We start from the raw sequence: 24,832 nt of genomic DNA, 5'->3' as shown, positions 1-24,832 counted from the left end.
TTAGAAGTAGTTACTGCCTTGGCTCAATAGGGATCTTTTCTGTCATTTCTTATTTATTTGTATGTTTGTCTTGTTGTTTCCCATTACTTGTTCGAGTTACGTATTAGTTTGCTACTTTTATGTTGTTTAATATGCCCAATATGGTTGCTTTCGTATTTGTATTTGTAATTGTATTGTCAAACATGTTTCTAAGATATCGGTAGGACGCATGAGTGGTTAACGTTCGACCGCATAGTAGCCGGACCCAGCAGACAGGTATTTCTTCTTTTCAGATTCTCGGCAGACAGGTATGATTTTCTAAACATTTCTCATTTTCCGTCTTGCACTCCTCTGTGGTCGGAGGTCACTATGGAAGCAGTCTCTTTACCTTTGTGTAGAGGTAAGACTATCTACAGCTTACCTCTCCCATACCCCGCACAAGGATTGGGTCCTGTTGTTGTTGTATTGTAAGGCCATTAATTTATATGTTTACATACAAGATAAGCCCTTGTAGTTGGAATCGGCCCATAAGAAAGAAGAGTAACTATACTTTCTCAGCTTTTAACAGTAAAAAAGGTAAATTATAAACAAGAAGAAGAAGAAGAAGAGGGATCTCCGATTTGTCAAAGAATGGTGGCGTCGTTTAGATGGATCCTACAATTACATAAAGATGTACCAAAAGCTGCTAATTTCTACAAACAAGGTCTTGATTTCACCGTTAATGTCTGCACCCACCGTTGGGCCGAACTCGAGTCCGGTCCACTCAAGCTCGCTCTCTTGCATTCTCCTTCCAAGTTACTATTTCCATTCTTGTTGTGTATATATATATATATCTAATTGTGTTTATATTTTTCAATAGCTTATAATTTTAATAATACAGTAATAGTTTTCTACTACATTTTTAGGGTTTATGGAATCGAGTATGTATTTGTATTTTTTTAATAATGAATGGAGTGTGAAATTTATTTGAGATGACACCAGGAAGATAGTTAGCTGACATGTTTATTAGATAGATCCTAATGTGAAGTAACAGTATACAGTTTTCTGATAATTTATAACTACTATTGTAAATGCAGTGAGACAGCAGTAGCTCAGAAAGGATACTCTTCACTGTTATCGTTCACCGTAACCGACATTAATAGCAGTGTGACTAAACTCATGGCTTTAGGTGCACAGATGGATGGCCCTATCAAATACGAGGTCCATGGAAAGGTAATCGCTATTTTGTATTCATCAATTTACTAGGTTTATACTTTATACTTAAATCATTAGCAATAGACTTTGGGTGAGTTTTGATACAGAAAAATCCAGAGAACACCTCAAGATTTCTTCCTTTTGTTGGCAGGTTGCTGCAATGCGGGGTATTGATGGTCACATGCTGGGTCTTTACGAGCCTGTTTGAAGCTTTACACCCTGTATACCCAAATAACTAATTTTATTTTTAACACAAGTCTAGTTTGAAAAGCAAACAAATCATAACTTCCTCTTCTTAAGCTCTTGTGCGTGTACACATTCTGTATGCTGCATAATGCTATCCCTGGTGAGCCTTCTAGTATCATGCTGCTTTATCAGCACCCGTAGTTTTTTGACCTTGGAACTTTTACGGGAGGGATGCCTGCTGGTGGTGGACACACAAAAGTGAAGTGAAGCAGGGTATGCTTGAACATTGTAATTTTGGTTATTTGCTTTGGTTATGACTCTTGTAATATAATTCATATTTTTGACGCTAGAGGCGAGTAGGAGGTTTTTGATACTTCGGTTTACTTGATGGTAATGGAACATGTGTTGTACCTAGCCAAGCATCTGTTCAAACCAAAGCATTAGTTCCAAGAGTCTGTTCTATTAAATTGTCCCTCATTAGTTATACAATTATGAATGACAGGATTTTGTGCAACGATTGAGTTACTGTTTAGTTATTATTATCCTTCATAGTAGACCGGGTTTCAACTTTTTCGATGTACCGCAAATTCAGAATGAAACACATCTTTGAAATGGAGTCAGGTTTCTTTCATATGAAGTAAAATGGATGAGAACATCCATCTAAAACGACAGTGATTTAATTGTTCAGATGTTAGTGTCTAGCATACAACTATTGAGGACTTTAAATAAACCTAGAGTACTTTTGTTTTGGTTTGAATAAACCAGTTACAGAATTGCAGTGATAAGTGCAATCAAAGTAAAGGTATAAAAAAATTGATCAGTTATCTAAACAATATCTAACTGATCTGCCGGATAAAAATTGGACTAGCATTTGACTTCGGTAAACGTTTTAGTGTTCAAATCAGATGTGTAATGTGTCATATGTAAAATATAAATAAACTTTAGAATTACCAAGTTAACAACGAACTGTTAAACAAAACTAAAATTATTTTAGCCAAATATAAAGGTAACTATCAGAGAAGTTAAGGTAATGCTATATTGCTATTACATACTAAAGTCAGGTAAAATTCTTCTCATATCTTAAATTTTTAGTACTTTTTTTAAAATCAACATATGACTTTTGCTATTTAGGAGAGGTATATTATAAAATAAAGATTCATATTTTAAAATGTAAACAACTTTACAAGATTTACAAGAGTTGTCATAATGTATATCAAACTTTAATCTTATGCATTGTATGTAATGGACTTTCAAATTTTGTACATAATATATATCTCTTAATAAAAAACTTACAAATGATAGCTTGTTGTCACATACATTTGAAGATACTAATACTTATAAAATAAGGATGTGAGAGGATATTTCACTAAAAGACTTTAAAATGTGATAACATCATCTTCACTTTTTACAACTTAAAAAAGCCATCAAAATGTAAATTGTCTGTAATTTTAAAAAAATTAGGCACCTTAGAAAAAACTCACTTTCAACTATAAAGACCATTCCAATTTACCCTATATACTTTTGTTTATAAATATCGCTTCTGTTTAAAAAACCAACCACTTATGGGGCTTTAATGTGACAGTATATGGTAACGAACCCAGTTTCTTACCAAACTGAATTATACGAGTTATAGTACACTAGTACAGTTGTGAAGCAAGTGGAAAAGAGAAAAATAGAAGGTTTGGCAGTTAATTATAATTACATGCCGATATAACAGTTTACAACAATTGTACATGAATGTTCACATCAGGCAATGCCCATAAGAACACAACTCGTAATACCTAAATGGCTAAACCCCTCCACTCGTTGCTATAGAAAAAAAAAATTAAAAACTTGAAGATAATGCTAGCAGCTCCATGGCGTTCTTCAAGATGTCAGCCATGTAGTTTGTCCTGCATATATAGAATTATACGAACAGAGCAAGTCAATATTACTTTTGCTGCAAAACATATATCAGAACTACAATGCTCAATTAAAATACTAGCAACACCAATACTATCACGCCGCATGAAGTAGCTATATTTGCAAGATCAGTTTCGTATTGTATTGGTACTATGGAGGTACAGCAATTTTTGACCAATAGACTTTTGACCGGGTAGGCTCTGCTAACAGATCAGAGTTAAAATAAAATCTATAACTAAAGGGAAATACATCAAATGGGTCAGCAGGGCAACAGGTCAAAAGTCACCTAAAGTGTATTTTTAATGCATACAACCTGCTACATCACTTATATTAAAAAACTATAGTATAATTGCAGATATATTCATTTTATAAAAAAGATTCAACACATACTGGGTATGATATACCCTTACTATTTATTATAAAACCTACGCCTTCGTGCAGAGTATTTACATGAAACTTTTTTTATACAAATTTTTAGCAAGGAGCCTTTTTGGAAGCAGCCTTTTACTACTTTTGGGAAGAGTATGACTAACTAAAACTTACCTCCTCAATAATACTCCACAATTAACATATACGTGGAATTAGATATTTTTGTTTTTGTTGTACTAGGAATGTACAGGAGTTTCAGCCAACCCAATCACACCAAGAATGTTCCCCCATAACCGAAATTGTTTCGACCTACTGGACCGGCCCATTTTTTACCTTTAGTGTCTTATGTACATATCTGTTTTGACAGTCTCCATTTTAACAAATCAAAAGTAAGGCTCAATACACAGACATACACATATGTTCATAGATTAAGGAAGACCTCGAACCTGAAGCATCTGCATCAACTTAGGGTGCTGTTCTAGAAGCTGGACAAGTTTTTCCCGGTCCCCTAGGAGGTCCTACAAATAAGAAGCACATGTTATAAGTGAACAGATGAGAGGAAAAGACCAACAGATAGCATTAGATATAAGTTCCACATTTAGCAGCATATCAAAAAAAAAAGAACGCTGCAAGTTTTTTCATTCAGATTAGTCATTCTTGCACAACCTAGCTTTTACTTGTATTTGTGGAATGACACTGTTTGCAGCAGAAAAATAAATGGATGGCTCAAATAGACTAGAAATGATAACTTCCATTCACTCGTGAATTGTTCGATTCCAGGGATCTTTTACCTCAAAACAGGTAAGTTTTCATAAAAGACAGCTAAAAACGCAGACAAAAGTGCAGTTAAAACTCGCCCATATTATTAATGCATAAAACCTCCTACATCTTTATTATATTGAAAATTTAAACTATCATTAAGATCGTATAACCTCGATAACCATTAAACTTTTTGAAAAAGGTGTTTTTGGTTCAACTGAACCCAGCCTAACATAAAGTGTACAACAAAAAACCATCTTGACCCAAAACCCCCGAGTTTGCCACCTCTTAATAAAACATTCACGCTGTAGTGAAATATATGCTATAGGGTGCCTCAAAACAAAAGAACTAAAGTGCATGAACCAAAATACCTGAATAGCTTCCGGGGAACTGAAAATGTGCTGCAGTGACAATGCACTAGCATCTTGCTGTTGAAAATTGCTATTATGCCCTTGTTGATGCAGAGCATGTGCTTGAGGATCCAACCGCTGCTGCTGCTGCTGGAGTTGTTGCTGTTGATGAGTATGAGAAAAGTTCTCTTGTTGCGTCGTTTGATAATATACATTAGATGGTTGCACCATTTGCAATTGTTGTACTTGCATTTGAACAGAAGCAGCCATAGTTTGATCTGACTGTGATGAAGCTGAAACCGGTGGTCTTAGATGCTGTGGTGGTGGCTGGGGTGGCCGGGGGAGTTGTGGTGGTTGCAATGGCTGCAGCTGAGTAATTGGCTGTAAAGAAGAAAAACCAATTGGAAAAGTTTGCGAAAGAGACGCTTGGTGTTCTCCTTGATTTCCATAAGGATTGAAAACAGGCCTGTTATAAATCATTGGCGGTAGAGGATAAGAAAGATTTGCCATATTTGAAGAAGCAAAATTATGCATCAACTCTGAAGATCCAATATTGGATTGATTATATGCTGAAGATGGAGGTGTAGATGTTCTTAAAGATGATGAAGAAGACGCTGCAGTATAAGGTGGCGGGGTAGGTGGAAGAGGGGGTTGAGGCCTCATGGACCCACTGGAAGAAGCATGTGTCGTCCTTGCATATTCAGAGTGGACCTGCTAAAATTTATAAAAATATCTCTTTAGCAACCAGTATTTGAGAATAATTGTTAGCAGGTCTATTTGGGTTATGTTTAATTTATAATGAGTAACATATAATGAAAAAGGTCAAAGCATCAGATGGGTTGAAAGTTGACTTAAAACCAAACATATAAAAAAACTAGTCAAAGCATCAGATTGGTTGAAAGTTGCCTTAAAACCAAATCCCTAAATCATTTTACTCAATATGACTAGAATATTAGATGCCCATTTTGACCCAGTAACCAACCAGACCTTTGTGTTGACCCAACCCAAATCACCCAGCACAAAAACTTTAGCTATTTAACCCATTTCCAACCCACCCCATTTTGCCAAATAACAAGTTATCCAAGGAGCTGTGATCATTCTTACATGAAATCCCGGTGGCAGTGGTGGTTGGGCATCACGTATCGAGTTCTGGAAGGGAGCAGACTGGTTCGAATAAGTTTTGTGAACAGGTGAAATGTTGGACGGTGGTGGCATTGGAGGGAGAGGAGGTTGTGCCAACGGAAATTTTTGCTCATAAAATTCTTTAGAATTATCAGCTTGCCCAAGATTAGGATACAAATTATGAGGCACCCTGCTATCAGCTATTGATTTAGAGTTTTTAACATTAATCGAAGATGAAAATCCAGAAGATTTTTCCAGTTTATCGTTGTTCTCAAAGTACTTTTTCTCAGAAGATATACTCGGCTCACGGGTCAACGACATTTCTGGCCGTGAAACCGAAATCCGTGAAGAAAAATCACTTTGATTATTATCATCGAAATTAGACTTTGATGGCGTACCCAAACGAGAATCACTTTCTGTCTCTTCAACAATCGAATGAGGAGAATTTTGTTCATCAATAACCGATGACGGTTGGGGTAAATTATCGTCTGGTTGTGGAAATGGCAGCCCATCATCAGATCCCGACTCCTCACCACCGAACTCAATATTGACCCCCTGGAGGTCGTCGTCCAGATCAGGCCTCAACTGCATAGATTTGTTCGTTTTCTCTGCATCCGGGTCATTTTCAGGAGGTGTGTTTTTTACCTGAGGGCTCCCTGCTGTCCCGACAGGATTTTTTCGCTCCCGTTGCCGAGCCTCGAACTCATCCACATGAATAGATGGTGGTCTACCACTGCTAGATCCCAACCGTGGAATCGCAATTACGTTTGAACTGGTAGTGCCATCATTTCTCTCTCTAGCAACATAGTCATCGACATGCATAGAAGGTGGCCTGCTAGTATTGGGCTTTCGAAGGCGAAAAGCATCTCTACGGGTCGGTCCTGAAGGAGCTATGAATTGACCCCCCCGAGAAAACGTATTTTGGTTCACGTTCTCAGCTACCACGTTTTCAGCCCGTGGACGCCTGTTAGCGGCTTCCAACGGTGTAGGTTTCCTTCTAATAGATTGCGAACTTTGAGAAAACCGGTCACGTAAATTTTCAGGACAATCCCACATAAACTTATCCCCAAAGGTGTTCAAGTTGTAATGTTCCAAGCGGTCAACACTAAAATTTGAAATCTTTTGCATCTTTAATGGACCTTGATTTTGATTCGCCAGTGACTTGTAAACACTAGAATTAATCTCATCCGAATTAATGGAATCACTCGGCTTTTCCAGCAGAGCTAACAATGAGTTTGCATATTCTTTAACCTGCACATCATGTATGCCAATTAACAATTATAGAGCTTTTTCTTGAAGAGGCGAGATAACAAATTATAAACTACAAACCTGACTGGAACCTAGCAAGGATTTCAACTTAACAATGTACTTGATGTTCACCTCTGAAGAGTTATTTACATTATTTATACCACAAGGAAGCCCAAAGAGGTATTTTACAATATCAACCATCTTTAGATTCAAGCTGTAAAACGAAGTGTGTTTAGTTCCTTGAAAAATCAATCCTAATATGCACATAAAAAAAGTCAAACTGACCTCTTATCCATGCAAAAGGTCAAAGCTCCTGACGTAAGCGCCTCAACAGCATCAATGGTCAATACTGATGGAACATCCTCCATTTCAATTGAGCTTAATAAAGTTATTAAGCAAAATAGCAACGGAGGGGACTTTTGCAATTCATTGTGATCAGAGCTCGTGTTAAATAATTGTCTGTTATCAGGTTCAGATTCTTCTTGATATGATGATTGGGCATGTGCGAAAATCAATTGCAAACCACTTCGACCTTCAGGTAAAGATCCTAAACTTTTAAACGCTGACAGACACGAGAATAACTCTTTCCCAACTGGCAGAAACTGGAAAACAGACATATATCAAGTAATGAAATTAAGTGTTAATATCCCTGTTCTCAAACAGACACAAAAAGTCCAGGGACCTACCTTGACAAGTCTAAAAAGTTGGAATAAAAGCAATGAACAATCCTGCGCTGTCAATACATTTGCGGTTTCCCTAAAACAAATCATAAACTTCAAAGGTCATAATCCATAGATAAAGTTATGCGAAAACCAAGAGAAAGACAAAGCAAAGAATACTTTAACGCCCACCTATCATTCTTGGAGTCAGATATTAAAGAAATTGACCTACATGCAGGGATGCACCAACTATGTTGAGGAAGTGTGGTGGAACTTTTAAGTACTTTGGATAGCATCTGTACTACCCCTTCACGCAACAGTATTGGCTGTCAGAAAAAGGATGTTGTAAGTCCTATAACAAACCGATATCTGACTACTTATTTAAAGATGGTTTTTTAGTATAACTTTTAGAAAGAAAAGAAACCTTTGCACGTGGATGCTCGAGTAGGCTAGAAAGAAAATCAAGCAATCTGCAAACCTGAAAAATCAAACTTTTCATGACACAAAATTCAAGTCCCAAACATATATGGATCTAACTAAAGGTGGAAGTAGAACAATCAGCAAATAAGGCAGGTTTAGTGATGGGGCTGAATGGTTCAAGTAAAAAAAAAAGGAAAATTTGGTGCCTGATCTGATGGAGTCATGTAGGGTTGTTGCAAAACAATATGTCCACAACTGGGCAGACCATAAGGGGTGCCGAGAACCACATGGTTTTTTTCCATGTAGTGTAACAGTTCGTAACAATTCCAATTTTTATATAGTGTGCCGAGTCCAAGAGAAAAATGTACCATGTCCAAATATATGGTGAACCTGGTGGTACTGTCCCTGGGTCCGCCACTGTTTTTATGCATTAAAAAAAATACAATTTAGGTCATTTTCAACCCAGTTAACCTAGTATATCCATTTTTAACTTTTCCCTTTATCCTTACCTTTTACGGTTTTTACCAGTTAAAGACAAAACATCCCAAACCAATCCATTCATTGAAATTGCAATCTCTAGATTTAACCTTATAAAATGTATTACTTATCACCTTGTAAGCATCTGTATCAGTAATTGTGGATGACTCTGATAGCCATTCATCTACCCAAAGTATCACGGGCCTCAAGAGTATGGCAGCACTATCAGCATGTAAGCATGCCATACGGACGATAAATATTCGCAACAAGTCTTGTATAACAACCAAGGCCTGTTAATTGAAAACCATGGGTCATAATAAACTCGAGATTGTGATATTTATAATACTTTCAAAGAAGATATCACATACGCTAATAGCACAATGTAGAACGATCTCTGCAATCTTGTGAAGCATTGGTTTCAACTGTCCAATCAGCTTCTCCTTGTGTCCAGCCTTTAAGTACCAGTTGATCTCTCTCTCCTTCTCGGGACCTAATAGTGTTCCAACAGCCAACTGTCGATAAGCACTTAAAATGGGCATTCCATTCTTCCAAAGTGAGACGCCTTCGTCAGGTAAAATATCATTCTAAAAGAAGAATGGGAAAATGATATTACTTTTTGACCATAATAAGGTAGATGAGTTTATAATTAGTAGTTGAAGACATAAAGGAAACTTACAAACAGAAAAAGTAAGCTGCAAGTTTCTTTTGGACCCATTGCCAGCAATGAAGTGGCGTGAAGGCTATCTAGGAGAAAATGAAAAAGAGTGGGAGTCCAACCATATGCAGGCCAACAAGCAAGTGCTGAGACAATAAGATGGCACACAGCTTCATATCGAAGCACAACATCGGGATGTGTATAAGATAAATTAACTGCACAGGAGGCCAACTTTGGGCTGCAAAAGAAATAACATTTATAAAATATTTGAATAGATAAAATAATTTAAATAAACATATACATGGGAATATATGTGCATATGTAAACCCTGCTACTTAACTATTTAATATTTCACACTACCTGAGTTCCCGGTGCAGATGTAAAAGTGCCTGAATAAGCTTTTTATTCCGGTGTTGCTCCTTTGTCTCCTATAAAAAGATAACTACATCATAAGTCCAAGGTTTTTTATTCTTTCTTTTTCAAGTTTACTATTTACCAGTTAAAAGATAATAACTCCCTTTTGATATCATTATCATGGAACAAGAAAAAGCATTGAATTGAGTGGTCATAGATTACCTTCAGTTTATGCAATAGATTAATCAGCAGCGACAGGCAAGGAACTAACAGATCAATAACGCTCTGCTCACGATTTCGTTCAAGAAGTATATCCGATGCAGTATTGCATTCTGTACCCTCGTCAACAAGGTAATCTGCTCAACAACAACTAAACTTTTACCTTTGTACATAAACCATAAATACAAAAGTTTACAGATAGAAACACTCAAATATGTGCTATTCCAACAAAAAAAAAAAAGGAAGGATATTCAATTATACAGTTGATGAAAAAAAAAGTCTCTTATAAGGTATCTAAAGCTCAAACATATTACCAAAAAATTGATAAATATACTGACCATAGTTGTTTGATGACTTCTCAAGCATCAGTTTGCAATCTAAAAGAACTGCGTGAACTATCATTACAGCTCCTTCATCATATAAAGCACCGGCAACAACCTACACCAATCAAACATGACTAACTAGTATTTATACTAATATTAATAAAGAAAAATTTTAATAAAAATTGTAAATACATGAACAGTCACACACCGAATTCTCTGAAATGAAGGCCAAGATACGGAAAGTTGTTGTCAGTTGAGCCACAGAGGAATCACGGAGTGTAAAACCAAGAAACCTTGACTCGGTAATTGGTTTCCCTAATAAATTATCAATTATGTTCCCCTCAGAACTTCCTGAAACATCATTAACAACACTATCAACATCCATTTCATCACATGCTAAAATGTTTGTCGACGCCATGAGTGCATCTCCACCAGAAGCTAACACAGCAGCATATCTCAGTAGGCCAATAGCCCCATTTTTATGATAAACCACACCACCATCTATTAACTCCAAAAGCCGTGTAGGAGCATCTTTTCTGTTTGACCCGGGGGACGAAGAATGCAAAGCCTTGTGAAGTTCCTTAGCATGTCCAATCCATGAACTCATGGAGGATGATGTGGAATCGAGAACAATGACTTCAAATATCTCTACAGCCGAGTGGAAGATGGCAAGATTAAGTGGTGCGGTTCCTGCAAGTTCCACATATATGTTGAGCAGCTATCAGTACTGAATGAAAATCTAGAAAGAAAAGGTACAAGGAATGTATCAAAAAATGCCAAAAGGGAATTACCATTATTCACAGAAACTGGTTCCAATTCTTTGACAGAATGTAATGCAGCCATCAAAACTAAAACAGCCTGAAAAGCAAAGGAAAAGACAATATGTGTATGAAATATTATCATGAATAGTTGAAACATTATGTAGCATGTAATTGGAAAGTAACAAGAAGTTGAGAGAGACACATAAAAAATTTGGTTTTCAACGAAACTTTTACCAAAGAATGGTAGAAAGTGGAGGTGACAATTGCAATCCATCAACTAATGAGTACATTCGAGTAATGTTTTATCTCTAAAAGGTGGAACAAATCCAGTGAAATACACACATAATATGGGCCGAGCAGGCCGAAAGATGCCCAGATACACACATCCACACGGGTCAAAAGGTTTTTAAAGAATATTTTTATAAACAAGACCTATAAATCATTCCAATTCAAATACTAGATTACCCAGATTGCCCTGAACCCAATTTAACACATTCACGATCACTCGATCAGCCCAGTCCCAAGATCTAGATGATGAAATGGCAGTTACTGAAGCAACTAAAGATAGCACATATATATATATATATGCTATTTCAAACCTCGATTAACAAATCAAGGATAACAGGTAAAATGAGCTACTTAGATTACATTAACTTTCATAAAGGCTCACCTCTGGAAAATGTGTTATGGCCAACAAAGCCTGGCGCCCATAATCAGACCTGTAGATAGATTTGCATAACATTAACCACTAGTTAATTGATATGGAACATTAATTATCATGCAAAAGGCTTAAGTCATCACACCTGGAGATGCAACAAAGCTCCCATAAACCCCATAAAAGGTCTTCTGAATGCAGTTGTGACGTGATCAACTGATCTACCACATTCATCTGAAGCAGAAGATACGAGATGTGTTAGAGCACAGTAAACTAAGAATGCACAATTTTTAACTGACAAATTGATACTAACCACCCTCAAATGTGTCTTCATAATTATTCCAATTTCACGAGGATGGCAGAAAAAACCCTTGGATATCAAGACTGATGCATAACGAAGAGGAATAGACTCTTGCATCCCCAAATCAGGTCCTCTTAGAGCAAGAATTACAGTAGTTGCGAGCTCAGGGTCAAGCAGAAGGAACATTAAGCCTGATTAAGTAAAAAAGTAAGAGGCGGAAGAGAAATGGATAGTAATTACAAGATAATATATGACTTAGCACACCTGACCGACAAAAGACAAGTGAAAGAATTATGGATGCAATGTCTGATGTGATATCCATTAATAACTCCCTAGCATGGCCCGTTTCAGAGAGCAATGTAGACGATGAAAGAAGTGCGGCAGATAAAGGAAGAAAACCCCTTTCCTGTGGGACAAAATTAAATTAAATAAATATTGATCTTGATATATAAACTACGCAGAAGAGAACAGACACAAGAACTTTTCTGATACAAGTATGGATAACATTGAAGTCATAAAATAAATTTTAAATCACATCTAACTTGCAAAGATAGATTCAAATCAGAACATAAAATAACACTAGAATTTAGCATGTTACAAATGCATCCACATCTAGCAGACAGAAACTAACGGCATACCTTAAGAAGAAAAAGCACGTGCGGGTCAATATCACAGCTTGAAAACCGACAGTTTGACAAAGTAACCAGCCTACTAGTCGCTTTGTATGACAATAGACCATCCATTTCACCAAGAATAAGTGACCTGCTTGCGCTTGCAACTTGAGAAGGATCGTCAACTAGCACACTAGAATTTAATAATTTCTGCAGTATCATTTGATCAGAAACATTAAAGGTAATCAACAAATGAGCCACCTATCTTTCACTGAAGTGGCTACTAGTCACTACTAGAGAAACTCCTCACACTTCACTTATTTATTGAAGAAGTTCTTAGATGTCACTTAAAATGAATTGTGATATTGAATAATCAAAAAATAATCAGTTGTAATAAACATTCTGCATGAGAATGTGCTTTGGATTATTATTAGTTTTTGCTAGAAGAAAGTCAACTATTAAATAAAACGAACAAAATGGACATTCTCATTCTTTTATATTGTTGGTATTAAATTTTTTTATTGTAGCAATTGATTTTTCAGAATCTATAAAAAAAAGAGATTAATTATGTGCTAACAAAACGTGTGTATTGTATATATAATTTATATATTTACTAGAATTTAATAAGTTCTGCAGTATCATTTGATTGAAAACATTAAAGGTAATCAACAAATGCGCCACCTATCTTTCACTGAAGTGAACTACTAGTAACTACTAGAGAAACTCCTCATACTTCACTTATAAATTAAGGACGTTCTTAGTTGCCGATTTAGAATGAATTGTGAGATTGAATAATCAAAAAATAATCAGTCGTAATAAAACATTCTGCAATGAGAATGTGCTTTGAATTATTATTTGTATTTGTATTTTGCTAGAAGAAACTATTAGATAAAACGAACAAAATGGACATTCTGATTCTGTTATATTGTTGATATTAAAATTTTAAATTGCGGCAATTGATTTTTCATAATGTATAAAAAAAATAATAATTATGTGCTAACAAAATGTGTGTATTGTATATATAATTTATATAACTGTATTCTATAATGACACTCTTAACAAGGAAACTATGGATAAAAAGGAGGTACTTAAGTATTAAATCAATGTTTTTGCAACCTGTACGAAAATAATTGTTTCGTCCTAAATATCAGAATATCATATCAAAGTCACTTTATTCAGAAATTTACCCCGTGCGTCAAGTCACAAATTACGTATACTTAGGGTTTACATGGTTTAAGTAGAAAGAAAAAGGGGGATTAGCCTGACACTCACCAAAAGTTTTTTGAGTTGGAGCTTAGCACTTGCAAGCATGTCCACAGTAATTGGCATAGCATTACCGATAGAAGAGACACCTCCCAGCACATGTAGTACAGCAAACTATATCATATACAAATTAAGTTAAAGCCATCCATTGCCATGCCATCAAATAAGGAACAAAATTAAGAAATCAGAAAGAAACCTCATATCTGGAAGCAACTTCATAGATACGTGCGCGGTGGAGAATGTATGTGGCAAGAGAAGCAATATCGTGACGCGGCTTTTGCATCAACAACTTAAGCAATTGATTATAACCTTCACTGGTTCCACTAGGAATCGTATCATCTTCCCTGGGCCACCAATTTAAAAATCCCTCGCACCCAATAGAATGCCTAGTAGCCTGCTCAATAACTCCAAGTAGCATCAGTGTGGCAGCACTAGAATGCACTTTTGTGCAGAAAATGTCATTGAGCTGTTTCATGCCCCCACCATCAACGAAATTGAAGCAGCTCTCTTTATATGAACACAATATAAGTGCAGCACTTAGCCACGCCATGACAATCTTGCTCTGAGAAAACAAAGCATAAGGCATTCAAAATGAAGAATAAAGTCATAGTGAAGATGGAAAAACAGCCAGGCTGGGCAACGAGACAACCAAGCCATTTAATATGAGCCAGGTTTACCCGCTTGCTAATCTTCTATTTTCTTTGCAATTATACTAACCACTTTTTGGTTTTTATCTACTACCAACATTTATAAACAGTGAAGTCCAAATGCACTAAACTAATTACAATGGTGATGTAATGAGTCAACAGTTTTGAATGCCGATAGCCTCTCTAAAATCATTTAACCCAAAAAAAAGAGTTATTGTTTACTAACATTGTTCTCATAATTATATTTAAGTATTTAAACTAAAGAATAAAAAGGGTAAAATCTATCTATCTATATAGCTGAAGGAGGTCGCTCAATCCTATGTGGCATTCATATTCATATAGCTTAACACTCCTACATGCAATCTTTTGTTCATTCTGCCCATGCTTGTCAGTTCATATTTTTGGAAACTTATAATTAGCAAGATATCTAATTTGATGTTATTTGAGATTTAAAAGTTCTAACTTAAATGTTCTCTAGAAATTTGAAATTTGAAACCTAATTGAAATAGACAATGACTAATATATTTCTAGTAAGATTGTAATAATTCTTGACTGTAAAGCATCGAGTCATCGGGTTTTTCAGTGTAAGAAATGTTAATCATCGCTACGATTCTTATTTACATTTGATTATAACATTAATAATGATATTATATTTGTTATCATGATTAATAATATACGCCAAATCATCTTTTCCAAGTAAATATTTAACACTATAATTTATAATTAATTTAACGTGTATATTCCCTCGGGCCTTGAATCGCACGGGGCATAATCTAATTACATATAATAGAGCTTACTAGAACTTCAGCTTTAGCTGGTGGTGATCAAGAACCACCAAGTTTACTCGCTTGGTCAAGGATGCCCAGCTTATGTTATCCAGTAAACTATTAGGGGGTTTTAGCCCATATGGACGCTTTTATATACGTATTTTTGCCCAAACACATCCATAAGATCACAAAAAGGCCATATCAGCCCAAATATGACCGGTTGGGCCAACGTTGTCCTAAATTCCTAAATTCTAACACATATACATTAATCATAGTGTGTGTGTGTGTGTGTGAGAGAGAGAGAGAGAGACCTGTGGAAGCTGAGCACCTAAAACACTCTCACAATTACCAATATTGTGATAGTGTTGCGCTAAAGTATTCACCAACTCTTTAGAAGAGACTAAACCACCCTCGGATTCAAAAGAAATGTTCTCTGACAAAATTTCAGAATTTCCTGAGGTAGTCAGAAGGTTATTAAAAATATCAAGCATCTCCTTTCCGACTTGACTAGCATCATAATAAGATTCATCATGGTCAACCACTTCATTTCTTCTAGATGCACGTTGCAAGCTTTGAGTTGAAAATGTAGCTGCTGTTGACGCAAGAGAGTTAACTACTGCATTCAAAGCATCTCCTGCATTCGGTATCATCAAGATCTTCAAAGATAACTGTAAAAACTGCTTCATCTCAACAGATATATCTGATGTATAAGGTCTCAGAGTCAGTGACTTCAGGGGAGACATGGGTTCCTCAATGGTTGACTTTACAGGGTTTAGTGCAGGAGGAAGGTCCTCAAGGTTGCCCTCAACAATGGACACAGTGTTCGTAAAAGAGCTGTCTAAATCAACTTCTAGGCTGAACTGCCCGAGATCTTCCCCGGTGTTCCCATATATAACCAAACTAAGGCTGCGGTAGCTCCCCCTCACAGCCAAATGGCTTGTTACGATTGCCTGCAAATATAGATGCATATTTCTTTAAAGAACATGGGAAAAAAGACAAGTTCCTTAAAATGGACAGCATGAAGCACAATAAACATTACACTATTACAGAAGAGAAAAAACAAAGAAAATAGATTTTTAAAAAAGCAGATGCAGCTAGATATTGAAGGCACCGTTGTTAAAAGAATTCACATATGAAGTACCTCAACTTCGAGAACATTTGAAGAGGAAGGAGAATACAGAAAAGGCTGACATAACCGTCTAAATCTTGTCTCCCCTTCACAATGAACAAATACCTCTAAAGCAAATGAAGGAGGTGAGGTGGCCCTGCGCATATTGAAACTAATGTAAGGGAGATTCCAGCTTATTGTCACAATGCAATGCAATGCAATATAAACATGAAGCATAAAAAAGATCACATCATATTCATTACTAGCAAATGAAAAAACAACTAAAGTAAGCTAGAGTTCTTACATTCATATTTATAACAACAATAGTTCCAGTAAAATAAAATCATCTTTTGAATTTTGTCTATAATACTAACTCTTAAATAACAAAATTAGATGAACCATAGCACCAAAGCTTAGACCCATTGGAAATAATGTAAAATGTCAAATCACATATGTAGAATATTGTACCCCAAAAGTGTTACTGCAGGTGATGACGATGATGAGCTCTGGTCGAGAAACTCACAAGCAGTGACAACAACAGGTTCAGAAAATATAACCTGCAAAAACATAGCACAAATATGACTGTAAATTTCAAGATAGCTCTCATTTAAATTTGCTGCTGAAGGGAAATTAATGTCATAATGTAATGAAATCCAGATTGAGATCAATATGACTCGTCATGTTTTCTCATACATAAAAGAGTGGAACCCTTAGTTTAGAGCAAAATTGATTAGTGGCTTAGTAGGTTCAGTAAACATATGTATGTTATTATTTATTATGAGAAAAATATTATGCTCGGTCTGATTGTACGCAGTCTATGAAATGATTGACTCAAATAGAAGGGCATCATAAGCTATTTCTTTTCCTCCTCTTCCAGTTCTATTCTTATTTTGTAAAACATGACTGATCATGTCGATCTCGACTTAGAAAGACCCCAAGCCATAAAATCTGTACTCTCATAATACATTGGACCATTCCTGGTATAAGCTATGTAGTCAACAGCGATGCTATAGCGGTTATCGGTGAGATTTACCACCGATAGAGGTCTATATAGCGATGCTATAGCGGTTTGTTTTTTAATTTTTTTTTTGGCCCAAACTTGAACACGACATAAGAAGCACTAACTATGCAAGTGTTAACACTAATGTTTCATACATTGACACTTTTAAGCTTGACTTTTGATATTTCTATTATTATTAATTATTATGTATTGCATAATATTAAAATTACCACTCCTACCGCGATAACCAATATCTCAACTATCAGTCCTTGACCGATATTTGATTTTGGACCGCTATAACTACATAAGATATAAAAAATGATTTACAAAAAAGTTGATTATGATAATGTGGGATATTTAAACATTAAAAAAAGAAGTGAAGTATAAACAGATGTGAAATAAGAGGAATACCTCATCAACGTATTCATCAAGGTGCGCGTGTGCAAACGTCTGGGCAAACAGCACGGAAGGTTCTGGACGGCCCATTGATCGTTATGCATATATATATCCTTTTTCCAGCTTAAAAGTTTTGCTTGTAGGTGTGGTAACTCGGAAAATATGGAGAGCTGTCATCATCAAAGAGCAGTGACAGTTTTAGATAAAAAGCTTACAAATTTAAGCTATTTCAAAAAGAATAATTACAAAATATTGGTGGCAGAGACTTGGTACCAACAAACTTCTCAATTCATCATTATCGAAGAATGATTCGTGTAATTTTATAGACCTTAGGTACAAAGCTTTGTCACGCACCAAGTCAGTATTCAAAAAAAACATATCAACATTGTTGAAAACAAATATACTATTAACAATACTTCTTTTGATATCAACATTGTTAAAAAAAAATATACATTTACTAGTGCTCTTATTCTTCTGAGCTACAGAGAGTTATGCTTTGATCTACTAGAATTGAAATATATGTTCAAAAAATAATATGCAGTGAAATACTGACATATCTACTTTCCTCTTAAATGACCAGATAATGGGTACTAAGCAAGTTCAGGCTACCTATTACTTGATCTTACAAACTTAGCTAATACGTTTGCACCAAACTACATAAGCATAATACCTCCTACCCTTATCTTGTTGCTTTACAAGAAGCATAAAGTGGTCTCCCAATAGAATTAGAAACTAAAATTTACGGATCATTTAATAATACTGATCGCTAATTGTGTCATCTCACTAGGCCTATGGTGGCAATATACTATTTCGAGTCTATGATAGCCCTACATTACAGCCCAGATACAACTTACAACTTATCTTATTCAGTAATTTTCCATGGTATTATTTTAATATTTGGCAATGATTTGTAAATAGCTCGCAACCGAGGCTTTCATATTCCTATGCTTTAACTCTTAACAACTTCAAAATCTAATAAATAAAAAGAACTTCATGGGATTATTTGGATCATCTTATATCCTTCATATAGTTTATAAAAAAAGGGGGAAACGATCATTATCATACTGGACCATCTACCTTCCAACATTCAATAAACACAGTCTTAAACCCTACCAGGGGAAGTTTGTTATAGCTTTCCTTGATGACTAACTGGTCTAAAGCAAAGCGCATTTACAGCATTAGACACTCTTAAGAAGTCACTCGTTATTGCCTGAACTTTTCAAATGTTCAATTTAGGGCACTCAAGTAAGATCTTTTGTGGTTTACTCTTAAGTATATACACCTTGGTCAACTAGAAAAATCATGATTATATATATATATATATATGTCGAATAGAAATACATGTAACATAAACAGGCTCCCTCCAATTCTGGATACGATTTCAATAACTTACCTCTAAAGTTAAGATTCAACTTCAAGATAAAGATTCGATAATACAATGTCGATGTATATATTACTGTATGTGGATAACTTCTGTAACCAGCGAAATAACAAACCTAACTTATAATAACAAATATATAGAGATATAATATATATATATATGATACGGAAAACCTAATGAGAAAGAAGATAGTGATCCGTTAAAGATGAAAAGAAACTAACTTCAATATCATACCGCGTTATAAGTTGAAGGATCAATTAAAGAACTGATGTGAAACAATTGATATAGAAACAAGTAGAAGAGTATATAATAATTGTAAGAATGTAAAATTAAGCAGAAACAATACTAATAATAAAAAAGTAATAATAATCAAGAATAGATAGCGGTACCTGGTGAGCGATTTGAAGAAACAAAAGGGGAGGGGAATGGTGGAGTGTGGTGCGCTCTCACTTTCGATTGAAAAACCCCCCAACAGGTTCTGCCCTAGGCTAGCTTTGAGGTGTGTGTTTCGGTTGTATACTTGTATTTGTCTATCGGTAGAAAATTTTACTTAGGCCCTGTTTGTTTTTTTAAAGTTTCATAACCCATCTAAATGTTAAGAGGTGGTTCAATTGTCTCGTTTGTTTTTATAAAAACATATGGACGTCTGAATATCGTTTTTTTAATGGCCATATATTTAGGGTAGCTTTGAGGTGTTTGTTTTGGTTGCATACTTGTATTTGTCATCGGTAAAAATTTTTACTAAGCCGGGAAACCGATACCCGAAAAATTTGGGTCAGATCGGGGCAATCTTATCAGGTCACGGGTCGGGTTTCAAGACAATTAACGGGTTTTTTATCGGGTTGTGCATCCTTTTTATTTTTGTTCTCTATTCTATGTAAACTTTGCATGTTTTATTGTTTGCATATCACACGAATTATTTCCTTTTTGAAAAGAGAGGTTGAACAATGGCCAATGGGTTAATTAATATTCCATAGCAAAACAAAATCTTTTTTTTAACGAAATCAGTAGACATACATGATAACTTAGAATATGGGATTCATGTAATACGTTACTATGTTACTCTCCTTAGTCTTATCGACATATCTTTTCTATGTTTAGGAAAATAATTTGAGAGATATTTTAGGAATGTAATTGTTATGATTGATTATTTTTGGGAATATTAAAGAGAAATTTGTGATTATAAAAAATGTATTTATTATGATTGATTTCTATTAATCTTCTGTCTTGTAACGAATAAACTGAACATGTGACGACATTTTCAAGTAAAACTTTAAAAATAAAAGTTGTAGAGGATCGAGTTAGGAATAACCACCAACTGGAATTACTCAAAAATACTGAACTAGACGAAAGATATGATTTTTCTACTAAAACTGGTCAAAACTGTTATTTTGTCTGAATATTTTATGAACTTTAAAAATTTATATCTCGTAAACCAAAAGGCTACAGGAGGTCATACTTGGTGGAAAGTAACTTCCATATGTCCATAACTTAAAATAAATTTGTGGTATTTTTCTGAAGGTCATATCATTAAGAACTTTTATAAAACATTTCAAATCGCCAAACAGCAACCATTCTGACCAGTTTTAGTTTAGGAATTTTTAGAGGTAGCAAACAATATCTAAAAATTAAGTAAAAATTCACAAAATTATAAGACACATATAGGTTGCTACACAAAAATCAGGAAGGTCCAAATAATTCGTCTTGACCCCAAAATAGTAGCCAACATTTCATAAAAATGTGAATTAAAACAGAAAATTCTGAAGTGAACTAATAGTTTCTTTAATGAGCTGTGTAATGAACTAAGAACCATAATGGGCTAACCCGACCCAAATAACCAACCCATAAAACCATAAGTATATAGCCTAATAATCAATATAACCCATTAAGCACATAACCCAAATAAGGTAAAGCCCAACAACTAATGTAAGCCCAAAACATTTAAAAGCCCGTGACACTTTAGGCCCAATTGATAAAAGCCCATAACACTTAAACGAATTTCATGAACCAAGTAATCGTAAGACAAATCGAGAAATATACAAGTTGAAGACAAGTGTAATCAAAATAAACCAAAGATAATTAAGTGGATAAACGGAAACAACTAAGGTACTTATAATATAAAATGATACCTTGAAAGATAATTTACACTAATATCGGTTACACATCAAATGATGAATAAGGATAATATGACTTAATATTAGCATATCATAACCTAAAGATGCCAAACGAAACCACAAATGAAACCAAGTTACCGAAATTCTAACGATTTATAACTACGTATATAATGAAAGTAACCTTTACACCATCAATCTCTACAACCAAAATGATGCGAATATTAGCAATCCACCTGGATTCCAAAATTGATAACAACATAATGAAAATGGCATTTCTAAGCAATGGCTTAAGATAGGAACTTATGTATATTAGTCCTATCGTAGGGATAGGCTTGGCTTTGATATACGAATGAGGAGCATGAGGAATATATGATCAAGGAAGCTATAGATGGGAAGTACCCATTTTGGATATATGAATATAATGTGTGACATATCAAGGTGAGTCATAGCCCCCTTTCAAACTATTTTATGTGTTTAACTATCGGGGTGAAAAGCATGATATATAAATGAAATTGCTTTCTATATATATATGAAATGATTCTTGATATTATGATTATGAAATAAAATTATAACATATGTTCAATGTGATAAATGTTATATGATGAGTTTGAGTTTTGTCAACCTGTTTCCTTTCGGTACACTACTATTTACTCCAAAAAGGGAGGCCTGTAGTTAGATAGTTGCGCAACTAGGAGTCGTCCACCCACCCAGAGTGTAACGGTGGAAGGTTGGTTGCCTTTGCGACGACCTTCACTTCCAGTCCGACCAGAGTGGTGATCTAGCTACTTTAAACTTAAATGGTCGTCTCCATGGCACGACCCAACTATAAATAAAGCACTTGATTGACAGCTTGTGATATGAAATGAAATAATATATTGTTTGGACTTGAAAATGGTAGTAGTAGTGGCTCAAACATTTACTCATCAAAAATTATTTAAATTATGCTCATGTGGCCAAATGAATTTGATATTTATATTACGCCCTTGTGGCCAAATGAGTTTGATCTTGAATTGTGCCCACGTGGCTAAATGAAATTGATATTAATATTGATGATAATTGGAAATTGTTTGAACATACGGTTTGGGTATCGTCCCTCCTATGAAATCTTGAAAGTCGTTGAAATTTGAGATATTGAAAAGAATTTGATAACCGAATGATTTTGGTATGGTATACGGTTAATCGATTTATATACTTTTCTCTCATGATGATTTGACAAATGAGAAATTTGAAATTTTACCATGGATTTTTCCAAGTCTTGATATGACATTATGGTATTTGGAAAATTTGATAATATGACATGAAAATTTTGTCGGTCATATGGTTTGGATATTTCGAAATGTAATGGAAATCTGTTTTCTAAGTATTAAAATGGTTAGATACTAAGATTTATATAAAAACCTATGCACTCACTAATTACGTTTTTCGTAGTTGACACTTTTTCTTCATGCTTTTCAGGAATTAGCATAAGCTTTGAGGATTTATATGCATCATAATTGTTTGCATTGCACTTTGAAGTCAAAGATCAAACCTTGTAATGGGCAATGGAATCCGCCTTGATCATTGTAGTATAATATTTCATGTGCTTGTTATTTGTTTCGTGGACTTAATGCCCAAGTGTGATAGACGTATTGTACTTGGGGATTGGTTCACATGCTTGTATATTTGTAAAATTCTTTTATCAAATAAAGCTATGGTGACTGTTATTTATAACCCTTTGTTTTGAATGCTCGATTTTCTGTACATCTCATTATTCCACCTTAGTTAGGGTGTTACAACGAGTCTATTCTTTTTACGGTTCGCTTCGAACTTTAATAAACCTTTATGATTAACCTGAATTGTAAGTGTAAGAAATCAAACTTAAATGGTGGCTTTTGTTCAAGGGAAGTGATTTGTATACTATGAGTTTTTGACCGTACACCACCTAATATAGTTTATACAATAAAGTAAAGCACATTTGGATGATTGTGTATAACCAAAAAGCTAATGGTGTACTGATTACCCTCATTCAATGACTTATAGAACTAAAAACAAAACGATCACCAAACTCAAGGAAATGAAGATTGAATTTCGTTACTTAGGTGGTGAAAAAATAAACAAGCAGCAGTATAATATATATTACGTGTTTATAATTTTTAAAATAATCTTCTTTGTTGATGGAGTGATCATGTTGTTTTTATAAATACTATACCATATCCCTTTATACTCATAAAACGATCTAAATATGCATAAACCACGGTTGGAAAATTGTTCTCTCCCATAAAACATAAGCATTTACTAATGAACTAGTCCACGTTGACAAGTAATCTTTTGTTATTTTTGTTTCATGTTGTCTTCTACTCTTCCATTCTAATTGGACCGATAGCGTAAAATCATTAGACGGGTAGCATGATTGAAATTGAAAAGTTATTATACGAGTAATTATTTTGGACTTCATGGACAAAGTTGAGTGGTAGCCTAGGCTACCCCTTCGTCTCATGTGGTTCCGCCAGTGCTTCAGATAATGCTCATACTGAGCCAATTCAGCCTTTCTTTGAACATGGGCTGCATCCTCAGAAATTGGCTTGAAAGTGGACAAGTCTGCATCACGAGTATTCTTCCTTAAAGATCTAGGTCCAGTCACTTTGGGTTTCATGGGTGGCTTTGAGAATTGCTTTTACATATAAATCGGTTTATATATATATATCCGAAAATCTTCAAATCCGAAAACTTGTAAGGATTAATGGGTTTCATCTCGAAAATCGTTTTATTTTAGTATAGATTTGATGCATACAACATGTAAACGTTTATAAATATATATTTACCGAAGTTGATAACCAAAAATATATGTAACATATTGGGTAGATTCGGTGGTCAGATCTAGTTTAGATCTGAGTTATAATCGTAGTTATGGCCTTGAAATCGTGTTCTTTCCTTTCTCCCAGTTGGGATCTGTTCGTGTTCGTAGCCTAGGGTTTTGGTCAAATCTGGTCAAACTCTTTTTGTTCATATTCCTCGTGATTTTGATCCGATTTAGGGTTTCTTGTTGGTTATTTTCGTGGTAATCAGAATTATTTAACCTCGATAAGATTTTTCTTAAGTTGAAAGAGATATTAGATTCATTTCATTATCTTTCGAAATTCTAGGGTTTCATTCAATCCCTCCCTCCATACTAATCAATTACACAATTTTCTAATTTTATTTATTTATTATATCTGTATGTTTTGTATAATATATATATGTATGCATATATTCTAACTGATAAAGTAGGACAGGAGACAACCCATCATTACTACTTTTCCCTCTCATATACTGGTGATCGATAATGGAAATGCTCAAGGTAATACGGTCTCCTCATCTATCACCCACTCATTCCGCATGTTATTGACTAATATTTAATATTTTGTTTTTATTGAATTTGAGTTGTATTTGAACATTTTCAGCGTCAACAAGACTACAGTTTGCTTTCCGAGGAGGTACATGAATATCCTTGTTTCCATTAACTTTAATCAACAACTACTATTCATATGAATATATATCTGGTGGCAGGACATTATAATACCTGTTCTTATGGATGAGCTTTCCAGAAGTGCCAAAAAATTTTAGGAGAAGGTGTTCCTCTTCAATTAATCGACT

At 34.9% G+C, this 24,832-nt stretch overlaps 2 protein-coding genes across 3 annotated transcripts; one reads left to right on the top strand and one right to left on the bottom strand.

Moving 5' to 3' along the window:
- Positions 1-502: 502 nt before the first annotated feature.
- LOC122585182 lies at positions 503-1,873 on the top strand. The gene is made up of 3 exons (XM_043757292.1): positions 503-773; positions 1,056-1,191; positions 1,325-1,873. Exons 1-3 carry the CDS (start codon positions 610-612, stop codon positions 1,379-1,381), a joined length of 357 nt encoding a protein of 118 aa, XP_043613227.1. The 5' UTR covers positions 503-609; the 3' UTR covers positions 1,382-1,873.
- A 1,151-nt stretch (positions 1,874-3,024) lies between these two features.
- LOC122599719 (protein virilizer homolog) lies at positions 3,025-19,610 on the bottom strand. Of its 2 annotated transcripts, none has more exons than XM_043772284.1 (29): positions 19,496-19,610; positions 17,741-17,895; positions 16,798-16,886; positions 16,363-16,486; positions 15,533-16,171; positions 14,004-14,369; positions 13,817-13,921; positions 12,572-12,754; positions 12,198-12,339; positions 11,946-12,124; positions 11,781-11,866; positions 11,648-11,696; positions 11,008-11,074; positions 10,425-10,906; positions 10,232-10,331; positions 9,897-10,030; positions 9,681-9,748; positions 9,342-9,558; positions 9,034-9,249; positions 8,800-8,955; positions 8,193-8,246; positions 7,961-8,094; positions 7,796-7,865; positions 7,395-7,711; positions 7,191-7,323; positions 5,844-7,112; positions 4,761-5,450; positions 4,077-4,148; positions 3,025-3,251 (listed from the first exon to the last, which is right to left on the bottom strand). In XM_043772284.1, the coding sequence occupies exons 2-29, from the start codon at positions 17,813-17,815 to the stop codon at positions 3,234-3,236; spliced, it is 6,234 nt and encodes a 2,077-aa protein (XP_043628219.1). In that variant the 5' UTR covers positions 17,816-17,895; positions 19,496-19,610; the 3' UTR covers positions 3,025-3,233. The 2 variants fall into 2 exon arrangements, with proteins under 2 accessions (XP_043628219.1, XP_043628210.1); XM_043772275.1 differs by having other exon boundaries at positions 4,761-5,453; positions 19,496-19,609.
- Between the last annotated feature and the right edge of the window lie 5,222 nt (positions 19,611-24,832).

The sequence above is a fragment of the Erigeron canadensis genome, chromosome 1 (genome assembly GCF_010389155.1).
Source record: "Erigeron canadensis isolate Cc75 chromosome 1, C_canadensis_v1, whole genome shotgun sequence".
NCBI classification, from domain to species: domain Eukaryota; kingdom Viridiplantae; phylum Streptophyta; class Magnoliopsida; order Asterales; family Asteraceae; genus Erigeron; species Erigeron canadensis.
The sequence above is the reverse complement of the archived record's forward strand: the minus strand, read 5'-3'. Positions and strand labels throughout refer to the sequence as shown.